The 27,508-nt window shown below is 36.9% G+C and overlaps 2 protein-coding genes across 4 annotated transcripts in view; both read right to left on the bottom strand.

The window, feature by feature from the left end:
* The window catches only part of LOC111509829 (protein turtle homolog A), a 203,242-nt gene that overhangs the window by 28,592 nt on the left and 147,142 nt on the right, over positions 1-27,508 (bottom strand). For all 3 annotated transcript variants that reach the window (XM_074180849.1, XM_074180850.1, XM_074180851.1), the window contains 4 exons: positions 18,829-19,032; positions 18,536-18,681; positions 18,306-18,456; positions 10,298-10,428 (listed from right to left, as the gene is read on the bottom strand). In XM_074180849.1, coding sequence (XP_074036950.1) covers positions 10,298-10,428; positions 18,306-18,456; positions 18,536-18,681; positions 18,829-19,032 — 632 coding nt within the window. The remainder of the gene's footprint in view (positions 1-10,297; positions 10,429-18,305; positions 18,457-18,535; positions 18,682-18,828; positions 19,033-27,508) is intronic.
* The window catches only part of COX8 (Cytochrome c oxidase subunit 8), a 324,402-nt gene that overhangs the window by 204,489 nt on the left and 92,405 nt on the right, over positions 1-27,508 (bottom strand). The window lies entirely within an intron of this gene.

The raw sequence follows: 27,508 nt of genomic DNA, 5'->3' as shown, positions 1-27,508 counted from the left end.
TAGTATCTTAACCACGAATCCAACCACCATCAATCGATTAAAAGAGGAATCATCAAGACTCTGTTAGACCGTGCTTTTGGGCTCTGTAATACGAAGGAAGGTCTCGAGAAGGAACTAGACATCATCAAAAATGATCTTCAACGAAATGACTACTCCAAAGCGATGGTAGAAAAGAGTTTAGCTAGAAGACAGCAGGAGCCTCGCAAGGAAGAGAAGCCGTCACAACCAGTACTTGCACTTCCCTACATCAGAGGATTATCGGAGAGGATAAGAAGAATTGGTTCCAAGTACAACATCAGAACCTGCTTCAGATCCGGTAACACAATCCGTAGCAGCCTCACGAAAACCAGGCCACCAAACGCGGACTGCGATTCCAAGAATTGCATTGACCGGATACCCTGTGAGTGCGGAAAATCCTTTATTGGTGACACTAAGAGGCCATTGAATGTTAGCATTGGCGAGCACAAGAAACACACACAGCGAGGGGAAACCAGCAAATCAGGAATAGCAGACCATGTTTGGACCCATCAACACAACATCGAGTGGTCCCAAGCTGAGATCATGCACAAAGAGCCGCATACGTGCTGTCCATCAACGTATTCAGCCCAGCTAGCGTAGAGATACGCAACATATGGAAACCCATCATCAAGCGAAAAATGGCCAACTCCCGCCAAGCGGTCATCTCCCACTGAACCAGCGGAAAAAATGGAAAGCGGGGATAAGTGAAGGTACTCAAACGACCCATAAAGAGTCATCTCTCGAAGGAATCAGTCCAGTCATCACCCGAAGACAACTGTAGATACTAACAATCGAAACGTCGTGAACTAACGTGGCTTGGAATCTCTTAACTTTTTATTTTTTTTTCATTTATATTTCTTTATTTTTTGTTCAATCGTTCTATTTTTACTTGTATTTTATTTCACTTTTATTTAATTTCATGTTATTTTCGCTGAATATAATTGTTATTTTCAGCTATTCATTTTTAATTCTTCTTTTTTTATTTGTTTCAGGGATTCCAAATCATTTTATATATCAGACAATGGAAGTCCGAACTAGTGAAATTCAGAAGATCGGATAATTGTCAGAAAACGTTTTACTGGCATACTTCACAGAATTGGTCAAGAAACTGAAATATCTTAATTTAAGGTCTACATAATTTTTGTTGAAGACTACATTGCATACCAACAATACTATAGACATGTTGAAATATTCTGAACTGCGAACCTCTTCTCTATCGTCGCAAAACGCCGTTTTTCCATGGGTCTCCCCAATGTTTGGAACAGGAAAAAGTCGCAGGTGGTCAAATCTGGTAAATACGGTGGCTGACGCATGATTACAAACAAGCAATGACGAGTGAGCAAGTGCATTATCGTGATGGTGAGGCCATTGATTGTTTTTCCACAACACTGGACGTTTTTTCGTATTGCTTCTCGCAAGCGGGGCATAACTTCAAGATAATACTCCTTATTGCCCATCGAAAGACCATGATGACCAGCATTCCTGATGCACTACGCATGATGCTATATGCTCCTCCTATGATGAAAAGTAATTGGAGACATGGAAAATCATTATTTAATACTCTTCCTGATCCGGAGTCAAGAAAATTACGCTCATTTATTGTAGTGGATCATTTGAATCGCTACAGAAAATATGAAGATTGTAGACTAACAGGCAGGTTATCTATTTTTGCAATACACTAATATAAGGCGTACAAAGAACGGCCTGGTATTCACAGATTTGTGAAAATTCATAAGAATATACTGGAAATTATTTCCACAGGAGTTCTGTTTCATTGTTGGTCTACTCTGGGGCAGATATAACCACGTTGGAAAGTTGTGGGGGATGGAGATCATCAACTATAGCAGAAGGTTATATTGAAGACCTGAAGCTGCAAAAACATACTTTTCTAGGATCCCAAAACACAAAATACCGTCGGTTGTAGCAGTAAGGAATACATAAAAATAACTCTGCTATTATTACAAAGAGCAGAACGGATCATCGAGCCAGTGCACTAATGTTGTGAAATTTTCACACAACACCATGAATATCCACAAAACATTAATATTATAGATTCTCATCTATTAACATTTTTGTTATGTTATGTTCGTCATATTTCATGTTACACAAATTATCTGAGGTGTAAGAGACATTGAACCAATGTACATGAAAGTGCATTCTTGTTTTTGACAGCTTGACACCTGTCCCTTGATACTGAGATTTAGCTTCATTTCATTTTATTTAAATATTCAAAAATGGTTCGCGCCAGATTTTTGAGCAGAAACAGGCAATTCCTATTTGCGCTGAGGCCAGCGTAGTTTTCATTAGGCAGATAGCATGTTCAATGTAAGATTTTCTGATAATCCGATATGCCGAAAATATCTCAGGGAATTGGTTAAAAAAAAAAATATATACCCCGAAGTGTATGAAAACCACCTCCGAAACCATTGTTTTCTTAAACAGAAATGAACCCACATATTTTTATGAAAGGTCACACTCAAACTCATGAAAAAATAAATGCCTGGGCTGGTAGATATCTAGAGAAAAAAATTACTGTTGATTTATAGTTGGAAACTTCTGAAAACCTCATTGTGTCCAACAATCAAGACGAATTCGGAAATCAAATTGTTGTCCAACAATAGCATGCCTCAATTTTTTTTTTTTGACTTATAAGGGATTTGTTGGATCAGTCACATCCAGGCATTTGAATTGTCAGGCCGGTTTGTTGGAGCATTGCCCCAGAAACATCCTAAAATGTTAAAAATGGGTTCGAAAATAGACTGCTTCACTGTCTCACTGTCAGAAGGTTTGAGAAGGATATTCTGAACATTCACTCGAAATATTTTTTATGTATAAGATGAATAATACCAAGGTTTGAATGAAATGCTACCGTTTCACCCCCTTGAAGGACCTATCTTTTGCAAAAGATGTTACTGATTTACTTATTTTTCCACTGAACATTTATTTGGTGGAGGGTTACGAAATTCTTAGTTCCAAAGTAAAACATCAATAACTCCGCAACCAGCTATCGAAATTTGAGAAAGGTGGAGGCCATTGTACAGAGAATTTGAATATTTTTATATGAAATGTCACAAGACCCCCGTTCCCACTGTAATATCTTGCTCCGTTGGAAAGTTCAATTACTATTCACGTTTGCACTGTATTATTTGTAAGACGTCAGAGATATCTGATGACTACTACTTACTATTCGACTGTATTATTTATAAGACATCTGAGAACTGAGGATTACTATGTACTATTGTACCATGTTCAATTTACGTTCAGACTGTATTATTTGTGAGAAGTCTGAGACATCTGAGGACTACTACTTGCTATTGTACTTTATTATTTGTAAGACGTCTGAGATATCTGAGGACTACTACTTACTATTGTATTGTATTATTTGTAAAATGTCTGAGATATCTGAGGACCACTATGTACTATTGTACTATGTATCATTTGTAGGATGTCTGAGATATCTGAGGACTACTATGTACTATTGCACCATGTACTATCGTTCGCACTGTATTATTTGTGAGACATCTGAGATATCTGAGGACCACTATGCACTATTGTACTATGTATTATTTGTAAGATGTCAAAGATATCTGAGGACTACTATGTACTATTGTACCATGTACTATCGTTTGCACTGTAAGACGTCTGAGATATCTGGGGGCTACTATGTACTATTATAACATGAAATATTCACGTTGGCACTGTATTATTCATAAGACGTCTGAGATATCTGATGACCACTATGTACTATTGTACCATGTAATATTTACGTTCAAACTGTATCATTTGTAAGATGTCTGAGATATCTGAGGACTACTACTTACTATTGTAGTGTATTATTTGTAAGACGTTTGAGATATCTGAGGACTACTACTTACTATTGTATTGTATTATTTGTAAGACGTTTGAGATATCTGAGGACTACTACTTACTATTGTATTGTATTATTTGTAAGATGTCTGAGATATCTGAGGACTACTACTCACTATTGTAGTGTATTATTTGTAAGACGTTTGAGATATCTGAGGACTACTACTTACTATTGTATTGTATTATTTGTAAGATGTCTGAGATATCTGAGGACTACTACTTACTATTGTAGTGTATTATTTGTAAGACGTTTGAGATATCCGAGGATTACTACTTACTATTGTATTGTATTATTTGTAAGATGTCTGAGATATCTGAGGACTACTACTTACTATTGTAGTGTATTATTTGTAAGACGTTTGAGATATCTGAGGACTACTACTTACTATTGTATTGTATTATTTGTAAGATGTCTGAGATATCTGAGGACTACTACTTACTATTGTAGTGTATTATTTGTACGACGTTTGAGATATCTGAGGACTACTACTTACTATTGTATTGTATTATTTGTAAGATGTCTGAGATATCTGAGGACTACTACTTACTATTGTAGTGTATTATTTGTAAGACGTTTGAGATATCTGAGGACTACTACTTACTATTGTATTGTATTATTTGTAAGATGTCTGAGATATCTGAGGACTACTACTTACTATTGTAGTGTATTATTTGTAAGACGTTTGAGATATCTGAGGACTACTACTTACTATTGTATTGTATTATTTGTAAGATGTCTGAGATATCTGAGGACTACTACTTACTATTGTAGTGTATTATTTGTACGACGTTTGAGATATCTGAGGACTACTACTTACTATTGTATTGTATTATTTGTAAGATGTCTGAGATATCTGAGGACTACTACTTACTATTGTAGTGTATTATTTGTAAGACGTTTGAGATATCTGAGGACTACTACTTACTATTGTATTGTATTATTTGTAAGATGTCTGAGATATCTGAGGACTACTACTTACTATTGTAGTGTATTATTTGTAAGACGTTTGAGATATCCGAGGATTACTACTTACTATTGTATTGTATTATTTGTAAGATGTCTGAGATATCTGAGGACTACTACTTACTATTGTAGTGTATTATTTGTAAGACGTTTGAGATATCTGAGGACTACTACTTACTATTGTAGTGTATTATTTGTAAGACGTTTGAGATATCCGAGGATTACTACTTACTATTGTATTGTATTATTTGTAAGATGTCTGAGATATCTGAGGACTACTACTTACTATTGTAGTGTATTATTTGTAAGACGTTTGAGATATCTGAGGACTACTACTTACTATTGTATTGTATTATTTGTAAGATGTCTGAGATATCTGAGGACTACTACTTACTATTGTAGTGTATTATTTGTACGACGTTTGAGATATCTGAGGACTACTACTTACTATTGTATTGTATTATTTGTAAGATGTCTGAGATATCTGAGGACTACTACTTACTATTGTAGTGTATTATTTGTAAGACGTTTGAGATATCCGAGGATTACTACTTACTATTGTATTGTATTATTTGTAAGATGTCTGAGATATCTGAGGACTACTACTTACTATTGTAGTGTATTATTTGTAAGACGTTTGAGATATCTGAGGACTACTACTTACTATTGTATTGTATTATTTGTAAGATGTCTGAGATATCTGAGGACTACTACTTACTATTGTAGTGTATTATTTGTAAGACGTTTGAGATATCTGAGGACTACTACTTACTATTGTATTGTATTATTTGTAAGATGTCTGAGATATCTGAGGACTACTACTTACTATTGTAGTGTATTATTTGTAAGACGTTTGAGATATCTGAGGACTACTACTTACTATTGTATTGTATTATTTGTAAGACGTCTGAGATATCTGAGGAATGGATCAATAATTTGAAGGAATGAAAAAATGCGTCCCTCAGACTTACGGGAACGTAACATTCAATTCGAAAATTTCCTAGGTACGCGTTCATAAAAAGTAACCAATTATCGCTCATAAGCCTTCCCCTTAGGGTGCAATAAACTCCATCGGATCGGTATATCCGCGCCAGATACGGTTAAATACGAGTTATGGCACTTGAAACCTTTAAAAAAGTAGCCCACTACGGCACGAAAGATATGTCTCCCCTGAGACGGGGGGGCGTGAATTATCGGCGTCCACCTATCGACCCTCTGCTGCGTTGGTTGGATCCTTTCTAGCAGATTTTTACGCGTTACTTATGTGTTGTTTGTGCGCTCGAGACGAGATTTGGAATGACTGTGCATGAGAATGAAAATTTCGTTGAAATTTTGATGGAAATACTTGGTGTTTTTTTTGTATTCAGAGGTACGTCTTTGAATACTCGTTGCGATATTAGTCTGGGAATTGTTTTTTCAGCCGAGACTTCCACTACTCTTTGTTGAATGTTTCTCCTGCTTATATTATATTGAACGAAAGTCAATTTTTGAGAACGAAATCAGAGTTTTCATCGACCTTCTTTGAGTACTTTCACCTTCCACAACGTGAACGAAATGTTGAATATTGTAATGAAGAACTTTATACTGCCTAAGATCTGCCCCGAATTGAAACCGAATTGATCCCGTAGACATAGCCAACTATAGACTTATGATGTACTGTTTGGAACCTTTGGTGTAGTAATGAATATTACTGGAGTTTTTTCCCAACACCAAATCGTTATTTTTACACCTCGACACGTGTTTTGATCACCAAGTGATCATCTTCAAGAGGAAGATAAAACTAGAAACTTCTCAAAACTAAAGGTATTTATGCTATTCAGGTTCATCATACAGGTAGGTAATCAGTAATACCACCCATACAAGTGTACCACCCTGAATTAATTTTACAATTGGCCTTTTTATTATTTTACAATATGTCCTTATGTATATTTAAATGTTACAGCTATATATAGAACAATTTTCAGCTATATAAAGTTAGTTTCACAATATTGCCTATCTAAATATATTTACAATGCGTCTTTTTGTAGTAATCAGTAAACCCAACAAAATTATTTCAACAAGCTATATGCTATTTGGTATTGGTCCGTTATCGTTATTCATAATATTATTATGTTTACTTATTTCTACACTCTCATAGGCATCTAGCTGCCTGTTGTTGTTAACTTGTCTAACTAATCTTAAAGAACTGAAGTCTATGGAATGGTTTTGTTGCAAAATATGATGGGCGACTGCTGATTTTTCAGGTCTTCCATATTTTAAGTGTGCTATGTGTTCCTTATATCTCACTTTAATAGTTCTTTTTGTCTGTCCATAATATTTTGCATCGCAGTCCTTACATTCAATTTCGTAAATTCCAGACTTTTCCGAATTCTCGACTTCGTCTTTTGGACTTCCCAAAAGGCTCTGTAGTGTATGCCTTGTTTCAAAAACCATCTTCATACCTAGTTCCTTGAAAATCTTTCCAAAGTTCTTCGTATATTGGTGGTATGGATCTAAGATGTATTTATCTTGGTTTTTGTCCTTTCTGGTTTATAGACCAATCGACATTGTATGTCGATGATAAAATATTCGACCATCTAAAAGGCACCCATGGACAGAAAAGCCAGTCACTTGGAAAAGCAACTGTTATTCCAATCCATCACGAAAATATTTTGGCAGGTGGACTAAAGACTCTTGAAAAATTGGGATTTGGACTGTGTAGAATGGAAGTTTTGCTTGTGGTGCCTGAATATGTTACGAAAAACAATCTGAAGACGCCATTCAAAAATAATATTCCTGGCGCTGACTGGTTTTTAAATTTCAAGAAGAGGCATAACTACTCAGTCAAAAAGCCTCAGTCCGTTGAATACTCGAGAAAAAAAATGACTTATCCATTCGTACTATTTCAAACTATTTCAAACTCTTGCAGAAAACTTTAACCGACCCCCTGTTAGTTGAATGTCCAAAACAAATCTGGAATCTAGTCGAAACCAGTCTAGCAATCGATCCGTCCAGAACAAAAGTGGTTGGCGCTTAAGGTGTTGCATGTTCCCGTACTACAAGCGGTCCGGGAAAGGAAAATATAACAATCTCGTCTGCAGTTAATGCCATCGGCGACAAAGCCACTCCACTGATTGTCTTTAAGGGCGAAAATGTGTGGGATCAATTAATGGCTGAAAAATCAGCCGATGAACTGGATTTGGTGTACGCCGCCAGCAGTAATGGCTGGATGGAGTCAGACATATTCGTAAATTATATTACTGAAACATTCATACCGGCATTGAAAGAAGCAAGACCAGTACTATTAATCTACGACGGTCATAGTACTCATATCAATCATAGGGTTGTAGAAGTTGCCCGTCCAAATGACATTACGATCTTGAAACTTTCGCTCCATACTTCTCACCTACTGCAGCCACTGGACTTAGCTGTTTTCAGGTCTTTCAAAACCGCATGGGATGAAGAGTTGATCTCTTGGCGAAGGAAAAATCAAGGAATCAAGCAGGAATATTTCCCTTCAATTCTACCGTCATTCCAAAAAAAAAATATCATCCAGAAGCGCTGAAGAGGTGGAAAAAGGAAAAAGATAGAGAAGTTACTGAAGATACCGAAACTGAGGGCATCACTAATGAAGAGGACAACTTAGAAGCAGATCAAGTAGCAAGGGATGAAATACAGGACAGTCAAAGGGTTGTTTCTAATGAAGAGGTCAACTTCGAAGCAACTCAAGACGAAAGGGACGAGATGGAAGCTGGACCAAGCAATATTTCATTTGAAGAGTTACTGCTAGAAACGGTTCGACAAAATGTCTCGAGCAATTGAAACAAAAAAAAGGGGGGTTTCAACAGGTGCCGAGGTTATCACCCATCAAGAAGCTGAGGAAAGAATAAAACAGCAGGAATCTAACAAACAAAGTTTTAAGGAAATATCAAGGCAAAGAAACAAAAAAAGGAAGCAAAAAGAAATCAGCAGTGAAAGTAGCGACGAAGGCAACCCTGAACCATTTTGCGAGGAATCGGACTATGACCTGGACCTCCTAAGTTTTGAAGAAAACATAGCCTCGCATTTTGAAAATTATAAGCTACATGCTTGGGTGTTGGTCGAGTATTGTACGAAAAGAACAATTAAGTATTACGCTGAGCAAATCATACAACAACCTACAGATAACCACGAATGTCAAGGTAAGTTTTTAAGGTACAACACTTCAATTGAGAAGCTCTTTTGGCCTCCAGTAGACGAAATCGACACCATTGTTTTTGAAAACATTGAAATGCTCTTGCCAAATCCCCTAAAAGACCGCCGTGGCAGTATGTTTTCATTTGAAGTGAATGTTGCAGGTCTTAATGTATGCTAAACAGAAGTTTGAGCATATTATAAGTCTAATACTATTAGCTTTTTATCTAATGACTTTCAGTAAGCGTATCTATTTTGAGTTTTTGATATCTTTCCATTTTGATAATAAAATGTTCGCTGGTAAATAGTTGTTTTGTCTACGCAGGGCAAGTTCGAATTTTCAAGGTATGAGGGCAGAAGATTTTTATGGCTTTATTTAAAAATTCTGACGGGAATTTAATATAGGAAAAGTTCGGATTCGAAAGCGCCGCTTTCTATTATATTCATATGGAGTTGTTTGAATGCATACGGTCTTGCCTCTCAACATGGGGTCCGAATCCAAAACATCAGCAACTTTTAAGGTTCCTGTAAACTTCTATGGTGTTATAAACATATAGCGATACTTTAATTCCAAGGAGTATATATTGAAGAAGGATTTGCTAAAAAATCGTGCTCACTGTTCACTGTTGCTAGATACTAAGCTTCCTTAAAGTTGTACTCACTTGAAATGCGCGCGATCTTACCCAACTTACCTTAGTCCTATAACTTGTATTTACATTACTTCAGGAAACCAACCTTGGTGTAGTGGTGCTCTGTTAATTGCTTGTAACAACATATCCGAATGTGAGTTTCGAATATTCAGTTAGAAAAGCTGCCCTATCACGTTCAGCGTATACTGTTGATAACTCAATTCTTGAAAGATGTTTGAGCGTCAACGATTTAGGGACCATATTTGCGATGGAAGTACTTAGATACTGTGCTAGAAACTAGTCGAGTTATACTGATCTAGTGGGTCTGAGAACATTGTACAATAACTATGTCACACACAGTGTGAAATAAATTTCTTATAAACGATTGTAGATGTATCAACATCATTCTTGTATTGAAACTCGAGTGACTATCAGGAAGTGCTTTATGATTCCTCCCATTTCGCTGTTCTCTTCCAAGATCATCTGTTTCCGAAAAGAGCGATCTGTACGAGAAAACTGATGACACACGCATCTCCCCACAGCATCCGATTCAAATCTCCTCACTCGGAGAAAATCTCGGCGTTTTATTTCCCCGCTATCTTCCAGTTCCGCATAACCGGGATGGTAATGAGACAGAAAAGATAAAATAATAATGTACTCCACTTACATCATGATACCAGGAGATCTTGTGTTGTTTGGGGTTGGCTTTGATGCTGCACTCGAAGTATACGTCATCTCCTTCTTTTATGTCTTCTGGATTTAACGTATTTCCCAGATGGAGGACCACTTGAGGAGGATCTGGAAGCATAATAAAAAAAATTATTTATATGCGGCTTGGTTTTACTTTTACCGGAGTTGAAGTAGGCAGGGAATTAGATTTTGTGAGGTAGAGTTTTTTTCCGCGAATGTTTGATATACTTGAGAATACGGTCAAGTTGAAGGCATTCGGAGATGTTTTGTGGGGGACACTCGATCAATTCATTGTTGAGAGCTATCATTCATGGCTAGTTCAGTTATCTGTGAAGATTCCTCAAAGGATACATGGAAAAACTTCGGATTAGGGGCCGGAACAAATCTATTAGAGAGCTAATCTGGCTGTTTTCTGTGCCACCTGGATCACACTATCAGTGTGGGAATTCTTTTAGATATACCTACCTCCCATATCCTTCTGAAAAAAGGCTACGTGGACCACATATATTATTGCACAAAATAAGCTTTTGTGAAGCATAGCAGAATACAGATTATCATTGACATTCTGTGATAGACTTTCGATCTAATACACATCTTCAAGAAGTTCCAAAACCGAGTGGAGACGACATAATTAACTAGCAAGAGGAGTGTAAAGTCATCTTCGTGTCGTTCAGGCTTGGAGTCCAGCTCCCTTACCCTTTTGGCTGATTATTGGTCACGAGAAGGACCAATGGGTACATGACTGATAGTATGGCGGCATGAAGTCCTCAGACATCAGTTACGCCCTTCACGGGATACCTCTACCTGGCTGGGGTGGGATGGATGAGAAAGCTATTCATCCGTTAACGGGGGACCTAAGGGCCTCATTCTACAGTGTCGGGGCCTTCTATATCGGGAGGGGTCGTCTACAGCGTAATTTGTGGCTTCCCTAACTAACGGGAACTAGGAAGAGGAAACACTAAAAGCACCTGAAATACCTCCAAGTTTTGAACAAATGCCATTTATTTTGGAAGAAATCAGAGCTTTCTTTCGGATCTCTATCGGAATTTTATATCTACGTCACAGTTTTAATTATTCCAGATTGTCGGAAATGACAGATCTCAGAAAGATCCATGAAAAATCTTCAAGTTCTGGTGACCGTAACCTAGCAGACTCAGAGATATCAACTCACCTAAGGTCCTATGAGATTGGTGGATACATAAATCAATCAAAAATTTCTCAGATAGCCAAGCGACTTATTATCAAAACAGACTTTCCCCAATAGAAAACTATAACAGTGTTTCTGCTCTGAATTTCTTGGAGAGAAAGTGCGCATCGGACCAGAACTGTCATTGATATTGTTTTAGGTTTTTGCCAAACGAACACTGAAGAGTTCTGGGCTGCTGACAAAACCTATCGGAATTGGGTCATTCCAAGGCATTGATATATCCTTTAGAGTAAGCCGCCAAATGATTATTGCAAGAATATGGCGGAAATGAACGACGTTGCTGCAGTTCTCCGGATGGAAAAGGTCTCAAACAGTAAAGTTCGAAGTGTACTGAGTTGAACATCAAAACGATGAGCAGCCAGAGTCCGTCGCGTATTTCTGATATGTACCGCTCTTGGTGGAATCAAATGTGCCAAGTCACTTGAACACCTCCCGTGAAAGTATCTTATAGTATAGAGACAAATCTTCAACATTTTTTCAATGTTCCAGGATATCAAGGTTGCACGTGATGTTCGCAGGTTTTCAATATTTCCTCTCGCTATCTGTCCTGAACTGATCAGTTTCGTTTAGAAGCTACATTTATTTGGTCCAGTTTGAGATAGAGGGAGCCACAATGGCAATCCTCGTGAGTTGAAGGTGTACCATCGAGTCGCTTTTGTGGGGTGGGTTTTTTTAAGACCCCAATGTTTTGGTTCACTTGAGAATACGACCAAGTTGAAAGCCATTGGGGCTGTTTTATCTGCCTTCGAAAAGGTTCAATACAGCACCAAACTACCTCTATATAAATGTTTTAATTTTCACTGTAGTTCTATTCCAAATATATCTGTTATATTTTCAAAAGATTCCTATATATACACGAATATTTATTTTCAATTACAAACTGATTGCACTACGTTTTTTTCTCGTACGTTTTCAAAAATTTAATCGAATGAATTCGAGATAGGGCCTAACAGTAATGATGAATATAGGTATATGTTGTTTCAAGTTATTACTGAACGAGTTGGTGGGATTGATTCAATGTTTGCATTGGGAGTGAATTATGTACCTGTCATATTCTCTCTGTTACACATTTTATAGTACGGTGAATATTTAATATTCATGTTGGTTGTTGAATATGGCTTTGCATTCAAATCCACTATTTTTGTATGACTTCTTGCTGGTATAATTAGAAAGCCTTATGGAATTCGTAATTTTCAGGTTATTCATTGTAAAAATCTTCTTTATAATACCATACAGAAAACTGAGGCAATTTCGTTCTGCGTGTTCCAGATAAAATAGGAGGAATTCAAAAACGACACAACGTAACACTCAACGAGAACCGTCATAAATCCCTTGAACAACCCAAAAGACAAAGTGAACCCAGAAAACCAAGTAATATACATAAGATCACATGTGGAGATTGTAACGGGGAATAAATACATCGGCCGAACAACGAGACGAATACCAGTCAGATTAGAGAAACACACATTCCCACTCCGCAACAAACTAACAACCTCAGCCCTATACAAATACCACCTTGATTCAGGTCATAACATCTATTTTAAAAGCTGCAAACTGTTCGCCAGTATACGGCATCATGAAACTAGGAATTTTCAACTACAGCCTACGTTTAAATAAACAAGGATGATTTCAAATTCAGCAAGCAAGCAGAGTACAAATGTCATGCTATATTTTCCTCTTTCTTCTTATTTGACAGTGCTCCCACTCAATTTTAAAATATATTTCCAACGATTCTCTAATGAGAGTAGTTTCATAGATCTGCTTTTCTGCATTGAAATTGAAATTAAGAACACTATTTCCACTATTTCGGCAAGTGTGATCTTGTCGAAACGTCGTGATAATGTCAAAGACGAACGGAATACAATTCAAAGTGTTCACCTCCCCCAAAGTTTCCACCCAGTAGGTTTTGGCTGTCAGAAAAGCACTAGTTCACAGGCTGTTCCACGTTGGACAGTGAATTATATTCGATGGGCATTTTTGTGAGGAGTCTGTTAAAGGATTTTGTGTTACTACTCAACAACAGATAAACAAATATAAATATAATGTATATATTTGAAACAAAAAGTTACCATTTTTGAATGCCCTGGTTACAAAAAATGTCGATGAGAGTTGGAATAAATTGTTTCAGGAAGAATACTTTCATAGTTTTAGAATAGAAAAATTGAACCTGTAACAGCCTTTCAAAACTAATGTATACTTTGACCAGTGTCGACCAGTCCGAAAGAGAACAAGGAGACCAGGATATAGTAAATGAGCTGTGCAGACAAAATACACATTAGTCAAACATAACTCGATCCAGAAATTAGTTACACTTATTCGGTTTCATAGACCACAGTAATCTATGCACCAGACAACGACCACATAAATTGTAGTACGGGGGGTGCAACTGAGTTGCCTTATATTATAAAAATATATATCTACTTAATCCTAGTACACAGTTCAAGTGGTAGAGTGAAACCTAGAATGAAGATACTCTAGTTATACGGTCAGCAGTGCCCAATCACTAATGGACCTACTGGTCGTTTTCCTAAAGTACCTTCTAGCTTACTCTATCACTTGTTTGGGTGTTGGCGGATTTTTAAATCTCTCTGCCTGTCCATTAGTGATTGAGCCCTGCTGACCGTATTACTAGAGTATCTTCATTCTAGGTTTCACTCTACCACTTGATCTGTGTACTAGGATTAAGTAGATATATATTTTTATAATATAAGGCAACTCAGTTGCACCCCCGGTACTACAACTGAGCTTTAATTTTTATTAGGATATAGTTTTTGAACATATCGATCGAAGACCACATAAATAATGAAGATATTCGGAAAACTCATAGAGATCGACATATAGGTCGATATGCTTTCAGTTATCTCCATTATTACGCCTTGGTCAAAGAAGAAACGGACTGGTTTGAGTTTGACGATAGTCGTGTCACGAAGTGTTCTGGTGATGCATTCAATGTATTGGAGCCTCTGGAGACACCCTACATTTTGTTTTATAAGAGAGAGGACATTGTTGGACCAAGATCTTCAGATGATGTGGTGCTGCAGGTTTTTCCGGGTTTTGCTGCAGCTGAAAAAGCAAATGCGCCACTGGAATCAATGAAGTCGCCCCGGAGTGCCAATTAACTTTCATTGTTGTTTTTATTTTATTTTTATCATTCTGAATAAATAATTTTTTTATGGCAAAATACATAATGAAAAATGAAATGAAATCCAAGAACAGCCAAACCCAAACAGCTTGCTATCCCCTTTATACATCCAAATGTAAAGTAGTATCTTATAGAAGGAAAATGTCAGTCATCGAGTACAATTATCGAGTAGATACCATTACACTGTCACGAAGTAATTCAATCAAAGGTCTTGGTATATGTTTTGATCAAAATTTGTCTTTTTCCAGCCACATTAGATCGAAAGTAATTGAAGCATTGAGAGTTTACGGCTTCATAGTTCGCCATTGTAGATCTTTTTCAAACATATCTGCTGTATTGACTCTCTATGTAGCCTATGTAAGGTCAAAATTAGAATATGGCTCTGTTCTATGGTCTCCATTCTACAACTGCTATAAAACAATAACTGAAAAAGTTCAACGTAGTTTCCTGAAGTTTATTTACTTCAAATCTCATGGTATCTATCCTGATAGAGGTATTTCATATGAATCTCTTACCATAACATTCAATATTGAAAGTCTTGACTAAGCAGAAAACTTGCTGGAATAATTTTTCTGTATAAATTACTGCACAACAATGTGGATGTTATGGAGGTGTTATCTTTTATAAATTTCTGTGTGCCTCATTTAAGACTACAAGTACAAAACCTTTTTACAGCCGACCGGCCAGAACCAATTTGTATCTCAAGTCACCTATCTTTAGCATTTGCAATAATTTCAATTTCATTTCAAATTTGTGTGATATCAATTTTGAATCCCTAAAATATATTGTTGACACTGCATCTCAGTATTTCATGGAGACTTTTTAATTTTCTGGTATAGTTTTTTTTCTATTTTATTTTATTATATTATAATATTCATTCACTTCTCGAATTGTAACTTTATGATTATAAGGATCGATATAACTTTTTTTAACATACTAAGTTAACCCTGTAAATGGTTTTCAACTGTTGGGTAATGAAGGCTATTATTATTATTATTATTAGGCGATGAATACCTGATACATACTTCTTAAAAACATATGAGTCTTATAGTGGAAGAGTAAAAACGGCAAATCAAGTGTCTGTAACCCTAGCGATGTACGGTAGAAATGCACGTGCAACCGTTTGCAATTCCTCCCTATTTTGACTTGTGGAAGTCTTTAATTTCATGGCCTTGTTAATTTCGGTTACACTGTATCCATTCGATCTTGAAGCCATTTGAAGATGATCCAATTCTTCTTGTTGGTGTTCTGGTTCACATGTCCTACTGAGACGTTCCATTAGGGTGTTGATGATTCCTCGCTTTCGACTTGGATGGTGATAGCCAACTTCCTCATGGAGAAATTTGAGAAGAAGGCAATGGACGCTTTCGATTTCAAACCAACCATTTGGTAACGATACGTGGATGACACCTTCGTCATCTGGAGAGATGGGATAGGTAGACTGAACCTATTTCTAGAGCACATAAATGCTCAACAACTTAGCATCAAGTTCAACATGGGGACTGAACAGGAACCACGGATGTGTACCGGAAACCGACACATACGGATAGATATCTGCATACATTTTCGAACCACCACAGGTAATAACACTTCGGTTAACAGCAACGCTCAACAAGAGAGGCGGACTACCTGAGTCAAAATGAATACAACCTAGGAACTAGAAATCACCAGTCATCGGTGAATCATCAAGATGAATAAACCTCTGAGGAAGCCAGCCACTCGTGCTTGCGAAATGATTGGATGCAGTTCAACACTACGACGGCCTTTAAACCCGAATGGAAATAGTAACACTTAGAGGGGATACATTTCTGTTTGTATGTATAACAAAATAAATTTTTTTGATATAAAAAACTGATTTCACAAATGCCGCACAGGAATTTAACACCTTCGTATATGGAGGTGAATTTTCCAAAAATGAAATTATTTTCTATATTTCTGTCCTACTCTTTGTACGGAGTTTCCATCATAATTGAAATTTGAATATTTGAGAGCCATACAAGAACTTTTGGCCGATGAACCCCCATATTTGGGTTATTATCAATACTTTTTCAGGTTTTTCATCTGCGTTACCTACAAACGACGCTATTTTCCTAACTTTAGAGCTATGAGGGCATTTTTACGGAGCATCAAAAGAACCCCTTGAAAGTTCAACATTAGCTTGGAGTCCTAAACCCAATAGCTAGAACTAAATCCAGATGTATATAAAAGGTTACAACTGAAGATAATCGTTTTAGTCATCTCCTGATGATGCCAACTTGATTACTAAAACACGTGCGTCAGACAGGGCGCGTCAGTTCTTGTGAGTGAAGAGTGTTTTCATCAAATGCTGAAACATGAGAAATTGTGTTTCATCCTCTCACAACCCCTCGCACCGCCCCTGTCTTCAACCCTGCTCACATTTACATGGGGCGCGTATCGCGGTTTTTTATTATTTCTTCAACACCGAACGCCACACCCGTTACAATGATTTTCATCTCATTAGGAATGCGTGGAATTGTATTCTGCCTCGGTTGTAACTTGCACGCTGACAGATATTCGCCGGAATCGTACCACTAAATTTTACCTACAACGTCGGTCGGTTCTGGGGAATTTTCGTTGTATGTCGGGGATTCTGTGAGTCACAGATTTACTGTGAAATCAATAAAACAGGTGTTTGGAAAATGAAATCAATTCAACTCAAGTCAATATTTTCAACTTGAATTTTGTGAATGCATGCCTTGGGAAAAGTGGCCTGGCGAATGCTCTTCCAACTTTTGAAAAATGCGTTGAACTATTGATAGAGCAGGGTTTCAACAGAAATCAAAACAGTCTTATTATTGTGTCAGGGAAAATGTATGACAAACTATGGTAACCAAAGATGGAAAAAAAAAGACCGCTAATAAAAGGCTGAACAAGATGCAAGATTTGCTTGATTGGGATGAAAGGGAGGCAAAGAAAACGACACCAATAGCTGCATTGGAGATGCCTTTGAATATTTACCTCATACATCTTGTGATAATGGATGAAGCAAAGATAAAAAAAATCAAACTGGAAGATTCACCAAGCCACATGTGATCGGACAAAATGGAATTTTGGTATGCGGAGGAATGAACATCAAGCATGGTCTCGAAGTAGAAGCCAGTGAAATATATGTTCAACACAAACTTTGCGGTCGAAGTCATACATCGTGAAGAGTGGAGTAAGAAACAGTAATCTCAGGAATATGCCCGTGAAAAATCCTTGCTACACAGACGGGTCGGGAACCAAACATGGAATGAGAGCTGTAATTTAATGGGGGGCTTTCGAAGCCCAATGAACGACAATTCCATGCCTCAACAAAATGAGCGAATCCATATTTACACAGAAAGCCAGGCTGATAAGCCCATAAGTGGACTGTAGGTTATTTGGGAATGTAATAAAGTATTGGAAAAACTGGTAGACAAGCCACAGTCTCAGGGTGAAGCTGGAGAACTTGTATTCAGATCTTGAGATGACTGAACCATAGATGAAAAATAAACCTTCATCCATTCGCGACTTGAGAGAACTAATGTGATCAAACCGTAACGTTACACTTTCGAAGAAAGCTGTCAAAACTGAACAGCTGTGGAAGATTATAGTGAGCGGAACTTTGAACCATGAAGATATTTTTATACTTACAGACAACATTCAGCCTGAAGTAATCCTCCAAACCCACTCCGTTAAGTTTTGGATTTTCGCCGATACATCTGAAGATGCTTCCGTCATCTTCGGGAACAGGAACAAATGTTATTGTTGTTATCACTGAAGTGTCATTGCCCTCTTCTATCACCTGTAAAAAACGTTTCAGATTAGCAAGCACCAAAGAAAAACAATGGCGGGAGTTATAGTTTTCTTTTAGCAATATTTACCTTTCCTCTTCTGAAGGGTCGATTATCTCTAGTCCAAGTGACGAGAGCTTTGGGTCTAGATCCTATTACTTCACACTGGACAGATATTTCCTCATCTGCTACTAGTTGTTTCGGTTTGGTTGTTAGCAAAACTGATAATGGTCGTACTGTAAAGAGAAAGTTAGTTGAATAGTTTTCTCAAATTTTTTCACTCTCAGCTGGTAGTCATCACTAAATTTCTCGTGTAGCTACCCCTGGTTCTAATCAAAGTGGCAATTATTTTGAATGGACTGATTTTTTGGGTGTATACTTACGCAAAAGCTCAAGTCTAACTGTCTTCTCTACTGGCATCATCAACTTGGTATTACTTGCTTGGCACTTGTATGTGGAATTGAGATGATCTCTGGTGACGGAATTCACATCTAGTCTGTTGACAATCACGTGGTTTCCAATAGCTTCCACGTGACCTTCTATTATTCTATCGTTCATGAACCAGGAAACAGTAGGAGTAGGACGACCTGAAAATATAGGTTGATAACGATAGTAATATAAACAAACATGGTCGCTTAATTTTTTCAACAAAATACAAGTGAATGAGCAAAATTGACCAGGGAGGCGGAGTTCAACCTGGTTGGACTTTCGTGGTAAGCTGTTATGCACTGTAGCATTGTCTCAATTGGTTGTTTTTGGCAGAGACTTGTTGCTTGTTGCAGATGTGGAATTTATTATTTCGTTAATGAATGTTTTTGGAAAAATCATCAAACATTCCGTTACCTAAAATTTAATTAATTTTCATGTCACTGCATTCGACGAATTTTTTCATTGCTAGAAAATGAGTGGTTCTGGGCTATCGATTTTTTGTAGATAATGTTGCAGATGAAATTCAAGACATTGATGCTTGAACTTCTACCATTCTTACAGATTTCCTGATGAACAAAGGAGTATATTTTTCGAATTCTATTTGCACGATAGATCACAGTGTGTATCATTACATGGGATTGAATTGAATGTGAAATCTATCAAACATGGTGTACCCCAAGGTTCTGTACTGGGGCTAGTTTTGTTCATTGTATATATAAATGACCTATATTTCCACCTATATTTATTGAGATAACTTGACGATTCAGGTATGATATATCATATCATACCTGAATCAGGATGATATATCATCTTGACGCATTTTTCACCATCTTTCAATTTACTGAGTAATATACAGGGGGTTTCATTTGAAGAAATGAACTTTTGACTACTTTTATGCACAATGGAAATAATAGTAATTTTAGCACGCCCTGTATGATATGGAGTCGATTTCTTGGTGTCATTTAAATATTTCGAGTTTGTCTAAACTATCATCAAAATATCAATTTTTCATGAATTGAGAGTACTGATGTACTTAATTTAAATATGGTCCAATGTTTTGGACCATATTTAGCACAATTTATTTTTTATCTCGAAAACAGATAGATATATGTATAGGACATTATTAACAAAGGAGTATTGAAATACCAGAGCAATTGCAAAAATGTATTAATATATGGGGTGTTTCTTCAAAAAAATGAGTTGCTAGGAATTTTTGATGGAAGTGGCAACGCCGCACTGCTGAAAATATTTTTGATCGATAGAACAGGTAAGGAAATGTAAGAGGTGGAATTTTCAGAAAAATCATGCTTTGCGTTTTCCAGAAACGTCAAACCTACCATCGATCGTGAGTCACGCTGTATATTACCTTCTATTTTCTTTTTGGTTTTTTTTTTCATCCCTTCTAATAGATTATTATATTTTTATACATTTTCGGCATTGGTGGAAGAGCAGATACGAGTGCAAATTCGAGATCTGAACCAAACGCCATTTGCACATCAAATACACACTGTTTTTTTTGTATTTCTTGTAATTTATTTTTGTTATCTTGTTATCTTGATGGACAATGAATTTATTATTATTATTATTGAACGAAAGATTCATGTGGAATGTGAAAATTTCATCTAAATTTTTCAGGACTGCTGTAATAACGAAAAAGTAAGCTTCATGGATTCCACATTGGGGTTTGTTGAATTTTACCTGCAATATCAATAATTTCATAGAACGTGTGTACTGGAGGAAGAACTGGCTCAAATATTGATCTCTGAAGAATATAGCAACATAGTAGATGAGGTATTACTATAAAAAATCAGTAACATGCGTAGTTTTGTTTTCAATTCATCGAAATCTATTGACTTCACGCAGAATTCATTCATTTCAAATGTTGCTTTCAATTTGCAATCTTCCAAAAAATTAACCTCATCATTTCTCATTTTCTCCCAATACGACAAAGTACAATTCTCGCTCCGTGTACATCACGGGGCGAAATAAACAATTCCGAGAAACTGTAACAGTTTTATGTACTGCTGGCAGTGTGTAGAGTATCGCAGAAAGGAAAAGACAATTCAAGAAAATTCAAACGATTCTCAGATGAGAGCGTGTAGTCCCCTGCCTGCCATTTTGGAATCCTTCTGAAATGAAAGGCGCTAGGTTGCAATTTCACTGACAGCCTTCCAAATACGCCTTTAATACGTGGATATGGAGGAGGGATCCATTAGTGTTGTCGGGAAACGATACAGGAAAACACTGAAGAGTATCAGTGCGGAATGAAATCCGTGGTTTTCAGTTATTTCAGGGCTCATTTGGTTTGCAAGAAATTAGATAGTTTTCGAAATCCGTCTCGAAGGACCAATCACTGTGCCATTGTTAGTCGGTCCAAGGATGGGTTACTGCAGTTTGGGATGAATGAAATGTTCCATATTTGGCGAACCAGAATATGAAGACACACTGTTCACTTAATCAGAAAAAAAACCACAACAAGTTGAGACTACAAACATCTCAATGAATATACTTTATATTGAACCATGGAACTCATCCATTGATAAACGATCGTTTCTAATCGACTACAGGACAAAAATAAATACAAATTGTTTTATTGATCTGTGAAGTTGATATTACTTCATCCTATGTTTCATTTTGAAGATTTTTTATGGATAACTCATCTCAAAGGTAGTTTTTTGAACCATCAGCTATGTTCTCTGAGTATTTTTCCCTCCCAAGTATCCAGTCCTCTCTACCCTGGATAAGGACTACAGAAAGCAGTTCGTAGTTAACTTTGGAAACCATTGAGCTCAAAGTCATACTCAGAATGTCGTGCTTTTCATTCTCATAGGCCTGCTTTTTGCAATTTCCGATATGCAAAATTATCTATGTTGCATAATCAGTCTTACTCTGTTCAGATATATATGAAGAGGAGGTAGATCTAGAAGAATTTTTATAGCCTCTGACGATGTGATGCAAATGGTAGTGGATATGAGTCTGTCTTATTAGACATACCAAATGGATTTATTTGGGCTTCACGCCCCTGAATTTTTCACATATCTTCATGCATGTAGAACCTTTTTCAAGTGAGCTTTAGGGCGAGTTTTTCATCGAGGATGATACCTAGATGTTTTACTTTCGCTCCCAACAAACATCTTCTCTCTACAGCACCAACAATGACCATCATTGGAAAATATTACAGGCCTTTTCGAAGTTCCACTTGGAAAAGTATCAAGGTGATCTGCATAAACTTGCAGATCTACTAATTTTTTGGTGATTGCAGGTAGTTGAAAGTATCTGACCGTTTGTTCAGACAGGAAAGTTGCTATTCGATTTCGAAGGCCTCGCGAATTATCTGAGCTTGTGGTGTTTTCGCTGTGTCGCTGGTCTGAGTGTTTGCAAAGTCTATGTAGTGTCCTGTCTTTTGATAATGTTTGGACAGGGCTGAGGATGGGTCTGACTTTCAGACAGCAAGTTGATGTTAGTATACTCTACTTGCCATACGTCTGTTGGTCTGTCCTACAAAAGTTCTATCGCAATCAGACCATGTGAATTCATATACAGTGTCACCATTAAAGTGCGCACCATATGGGAGACTTTTTTTCGAAAAGTTTCAATGAAGTTTAACTTCGGCACTTGTTTGTGCTTTAAATTTGACTTAAAATGATGTGGCCAACTGCGACCCACTGACGTTCAGTGTTTGTCAAATTCAACTTAAAAAAAAATTGAAAAAGTGCATTTCTAGATCGAATTTAACAAAAAGTTACTTGAAAAAGTTGTGTCTACGGAAATTTTATATCCATATGCCAAATTTTACGCAACTAGGATGAAGTTAACGTTTTGCTTATTTTTGACAGGTATCCCCTTTATTTAAAAAAAACAAGTTCAGTTAATTGCCATCAATTCATGTATAAATAACAAACTCATCATGGAGTTTAACTTTTCTGATACATTTCTACTTATACGGACATTTTTAGAGAGAAATTAAAAATTTGCTATAAAAATTTCAACATGACTGGTGCAGAGTTTCAATCACTTGGCTATTTTCTTAAATAAACCTTCGACTTCGAAAAAGCAGAGGCAACTAAAAAAAATGCAAATAATTTCGTTAGAACTATTATTATTATTATGAATTTTAAACAACAATAATATTATAGAAAATACAAATGGGTACAAAAAATTACTTATTGATCTTAATGAGGTTGTCAAACACTTATAGCCTACATTTCAGTATGTCTTCCTCCACGTTCAATACAATTTATGGTCCTTCTACTGTCATCTGTAACTGCATTTTTAATTAATCGGGGATTTATGTTTGCACAGCACTTGCGAATGGTATTTTTCAGATGTTGTAAATGGTCTACTTCGGTACACTTTTAGTTCCAGGTAACTCCACAAGAAAAAGTCTGAAGGCGTCAAGTCGGGAGATCTAGGTGGCCAATAATGTTCCCAGTTACGTCCAATAACTTTGCCTCTGAGCATTTGTTGGAGGAGCTGTTTTACAGCAACCGTGTGATGTATTGGTGCGCCATCAAGCTGATACCATAGGTCGTATTTAATATTCAAAGGCATATTATCTAAAACTTCACTAACTTCATTATTTAAAAGGTTGAGATAACCGACGGATGATAAATTTTCCCTGAAGAAAAATAGCCTAATTATTTGGTCGTTAAGTATCCCACACCATACATCAGTTTTAAAGGAATACTAATCACCACATTCAACTGTGAAATTGGGATTTTCTTGGGCCCACGATCGGCAATTTTGAGAACTAGCCGTTCAATTTGAAGAGAACGTTGCCTCATCTGTCCATAAAATTTTATACGAAAACTTTACATTTTCTTGTCTTTCTCCTTGAAACCGGAATGAAAACCCCAAACGAACATCAAAATCTCGTTCTTTTAATGTGTTAATAAATTTTGGGTTGTAAGGCCAAAATTTATTCGTCAATAAAATTTTTAACATTTTCTCTCTTGTAATCGCTATTTTTTATAATATCGGTTATGCTTGTTTGCCCGTGTTCAATAACTTTTAAACAAATGTTAAGTTGGGCCTCCTCATCATATTTACGTGGAGTATGCTTTTTTTTAAATTGATTTGCTACGGATCCTGTCTCTCTGAATTTCGACATTATCTTTGACACAATAGTATGTTGAACATTTTTTCCTGGATGCCGTTCATTAAAAATGTTAGCTAATTGCCGGTATGGTGCATTCTCACCACATATTGAAACTATTTCCATTCTTTCCTGAAGAGACAACATTATTGCAACAATAACTGTTAAAAATTTGACAAGTAAATCAACAACTTGACACTACCATAGCATGCATTTTGTTTGTCAAGACCTACTTAAAAATTTTATTCAACGTGATTAAGCATCCTTACCGCCCTAGTTAGTGTTTATAAATAATCTGTAAATACTGAATATTGAAATTTTAATGTAATTTCAACTCTAGTAATGTCATTAATACTTATTGCAGTTTTTGAGTTGTGTCTGCTTTTTCAAAACTGAAGGTACTGACGTTTGTTAAAGAAAATCGCCAAGCGATTGAAACTTTGCACTATTCATGTTAAAATTTTTATAGCACATTTTTGATTTCTCTCTAAAAATGTCCGTATAAGTAAAAATTTATCAGAAAAGTTAAACTCCATGATGAGTTTGTTACGTATACATGAATTGATGACAATTAACCGAATTTGTTTTTTAAAATAAAGGGGATATCTGTCAAAAATAAGCAAAACGTTAACTTTATCCTTGTTGCATAAAATTTGGCATATGGATGGAATGGATGGATGGAAAAAATTTGAATTTGACAAACACTGAACGTCAGTGGGTCGCAGTTGGCCGCATCATTTCAAATTAAATTCAAAGCACAAACAAGTGCTGAAGTTAAACTTCATTGAAACTTTTGGAAAAAAAGTTTCCCATATGGTGCGCACTTTAATGGACTAGACAGAAAAGTTTGTTGACGACGGATGGATCTGTCAATTTGATGGTCTGTGAATTCATTTTGTAGGAGAGCTGATTTGAGTTGAGCCAGGCGGTCTGCGACGTTGATAGATCTGTGGATGAGATAATTCAAGACGGAGTTGGTTTGTGCTGGATGATGGTGGGAGTCTGCGTTGAGGTATTTGTTTGTGTGTGTTGGTTTCCTGTAGACTGTGTGGGTGGAGGAGTTATTGGATTTTGTGATGAGGACATCTAAAAATGGATGAAAATTATAGGTTCCAATTTCCATTTTGAATTTTATATTCGGGTGAAGGTAGTTGAGGTAATCAAGGAAATTGTAAAGAGTTTCGGAGCCGTGGGGCAATATTTGACAAAAACGTCATCTACGTATCTGAACCAGTAAGAGGGTTTGTGGTCGAACGTGTCAATAGCCTTGGTCTTCCATAAAAAGGTTTGCGAGGACTGGTGAAAGAGAAGAACCCATTGGGGCGCCTTTCACTTGTTTGTAGAAGATACCTTGGAAGAGGCTGTGTGCTGGACATACAGTGACTGATGAGGTTGAGGGTGCCTTTGGAAATTTGGTGTATCAAAAATGTTCACTGTGTCTGATACGGGGATATTTGTGAATGAAGACACTACGTTGAAAATCACAAGGTTGTCAGTCTGTTGGATATTGAGGTTTTTGAGGATTTCAATGAAGTGAAATGAATTTCGTACGTACGACGAGGACTGTTCTGCAAGAGGTTGGAGAGTGATTTCAAGGTGTTTAGCAAGTTTTTGTGTTGGAGAATCTAAGGAAAAAGCAGATTATGACGTTAGAGAGAACCTATGACGAGACCTGGGGAGTAAGCAGATTGAGGCCTCAGTGTCGAATCACATCGATTTCTTGAAGATGGTTCCAAAATGGGAGCCGAAACGTCGAACACAAAACTTCAGACGCGGAAACCTATCTGAACATACACACACACACATACAGACATACACACTGATCAAAATGAACTAATCTGCTAATTAAAACAATTTTGGAGTTTGATTTTCACACGTTTCATATTATCCTTTGTTGAGGACCGACCAAATATTTCCGAGAAAGCAAGGTCATCACTTATTAAAAACATAAAGACACCTCTTTGTGATCTACCCCCTCATTTCAAATCATTGCTCTTGAAGGGAAAGACACAGACTTCAATTAAATCAACCGTGACACTTTCTGAAAGCCGACAACCCTTTTAATTACGCGACAGTTTCACTCTGGAAATTAATTTTGAATTGTACGTACTTTCGAGAAACCTGGCCTACTGTTACGTTGGGCCAACTGAAGGGCTTTGCTTTAAGGACCAACTTTCATCGATTGAGGATTTGGGAGAGAAAGAATCGTCTTGGGAACTCATGCATGAATTTCTCGTAGTAATGTGTGTGAGATATTAGTTTCTTTGATGATGTGAAATTGGGTTGAAGCCACGAATGATCTTACTTCTTATTTCACGAACCTAACTTGCTTATTATCAACTGAAAACAACTCATTTCATAAAATGAGTGGCATACCAAGAATAGGCATTTGAGCTTATGAATAATTGCCACTCATTTTCATATAGCACAGAGATCACTATTTGACTGGAGAATCTGGAATATGAAGCTGTTTTTTTTCCAAAAGTTCTGTCCGTTTTTATGACTCTACTTCAAATTGTAATATCTCAGTAAATACTCATTCAATCCAATCAAAATGAGCACTGTTTGAATCAGTGTTTTTTTGCCAACGTAACACGAATAGATTCATTCCATCAGCATAATAATTTAACGCTCAGTATTCGATAAAGTCGACGAAGACCGTTTCTGCCTGGTCGTGATTAGCGAAGGTTCTACCGGTGAAAACATAATGGGAGTGCTCGAAAATATAGAAGTCGATTGTCATGAGGTCTGGAGAGTATGGTGGGTGAGACAAAACTTCGACGCTCAATTCGTTCAATTTTCGGACGGTGCTTTATGAAACGTGCGAACGGACTTTGTCTTGAAGCCGGATCTGACCCCTTCTGTTGGCAAGTGCCTGCTGCTGACGCAATTTTCAGTACATTTCGTCGGTTTTCTCACAAAAAGGCTCTGCCATGATTGTTTGGCTCTGTTGCAGAAAGTAATAGTGAATCACATCAGACGCTGACTATCAACAAGTAACCATGGTCTTGTTTGGAGTGTTTATACCTTTGGAAATTGGAGTAGAGTAGCTAAAAGATTATGGGGCAAATGGCAACACCGCCTTATGGGAAATACAATGTAAATTTGAAGAAAAAAGCCAAGCTCCGTTTTGCAAATTTTTGTCCCAACATAGGAATCTCCATAAGACAGTGTTGCCAGATTTCCCCAAATCCACAAGATTTCATATACCATTCAGATGTCGCACGATCCACTGTATTGAAAATAAAAATAAAATAACTCTGCGTGCTCGACCCAATACTCTCTAGGCATTAAAGATGAAATTCAGTCATTGCCAGCCTCATGTGGGTTGAATAATTTTCCAAACTACCTGTTCCATATTAAAAAGTAGGGCCTGTGTGTGTGAACGGCCGGGAGCCGTGATGTTGTAATCGATTTAAGACAGGTGTTGAAGTAGTGTGAAGTGAGAAGATTAAATAACGTGCATTTGATAAACAATATTGTAAAATCTCGTGAAGTATTAACCTGAAAATTATCAACTTGAGTTGTGTCAAGGTAAG

This window comes from Leptinotarsa decemlineata, unplaced genomic scaffold, assembly GCF_025532065.1.
Source record: "Leptinotarsa decemlineata unplaced genomic scaffold, Ldec_3_MD MMD2_tig00026307_RagTag_RagTag, whole genome shotgun sequence".
In the NCBI taxonomy this organism is placed as follows: domain Eukaryota; kingdom Metazoa; phylum Arthropoda; class Insecta; order Coleoptera; family Chrysomelidae; genus Leptinotarsa; species Leptinotarsa decemlineata.
Note: the sequence above shows the minus strand (reverse complement) of the source record. Positions and strands in the feature narration are given on the sequence as shown.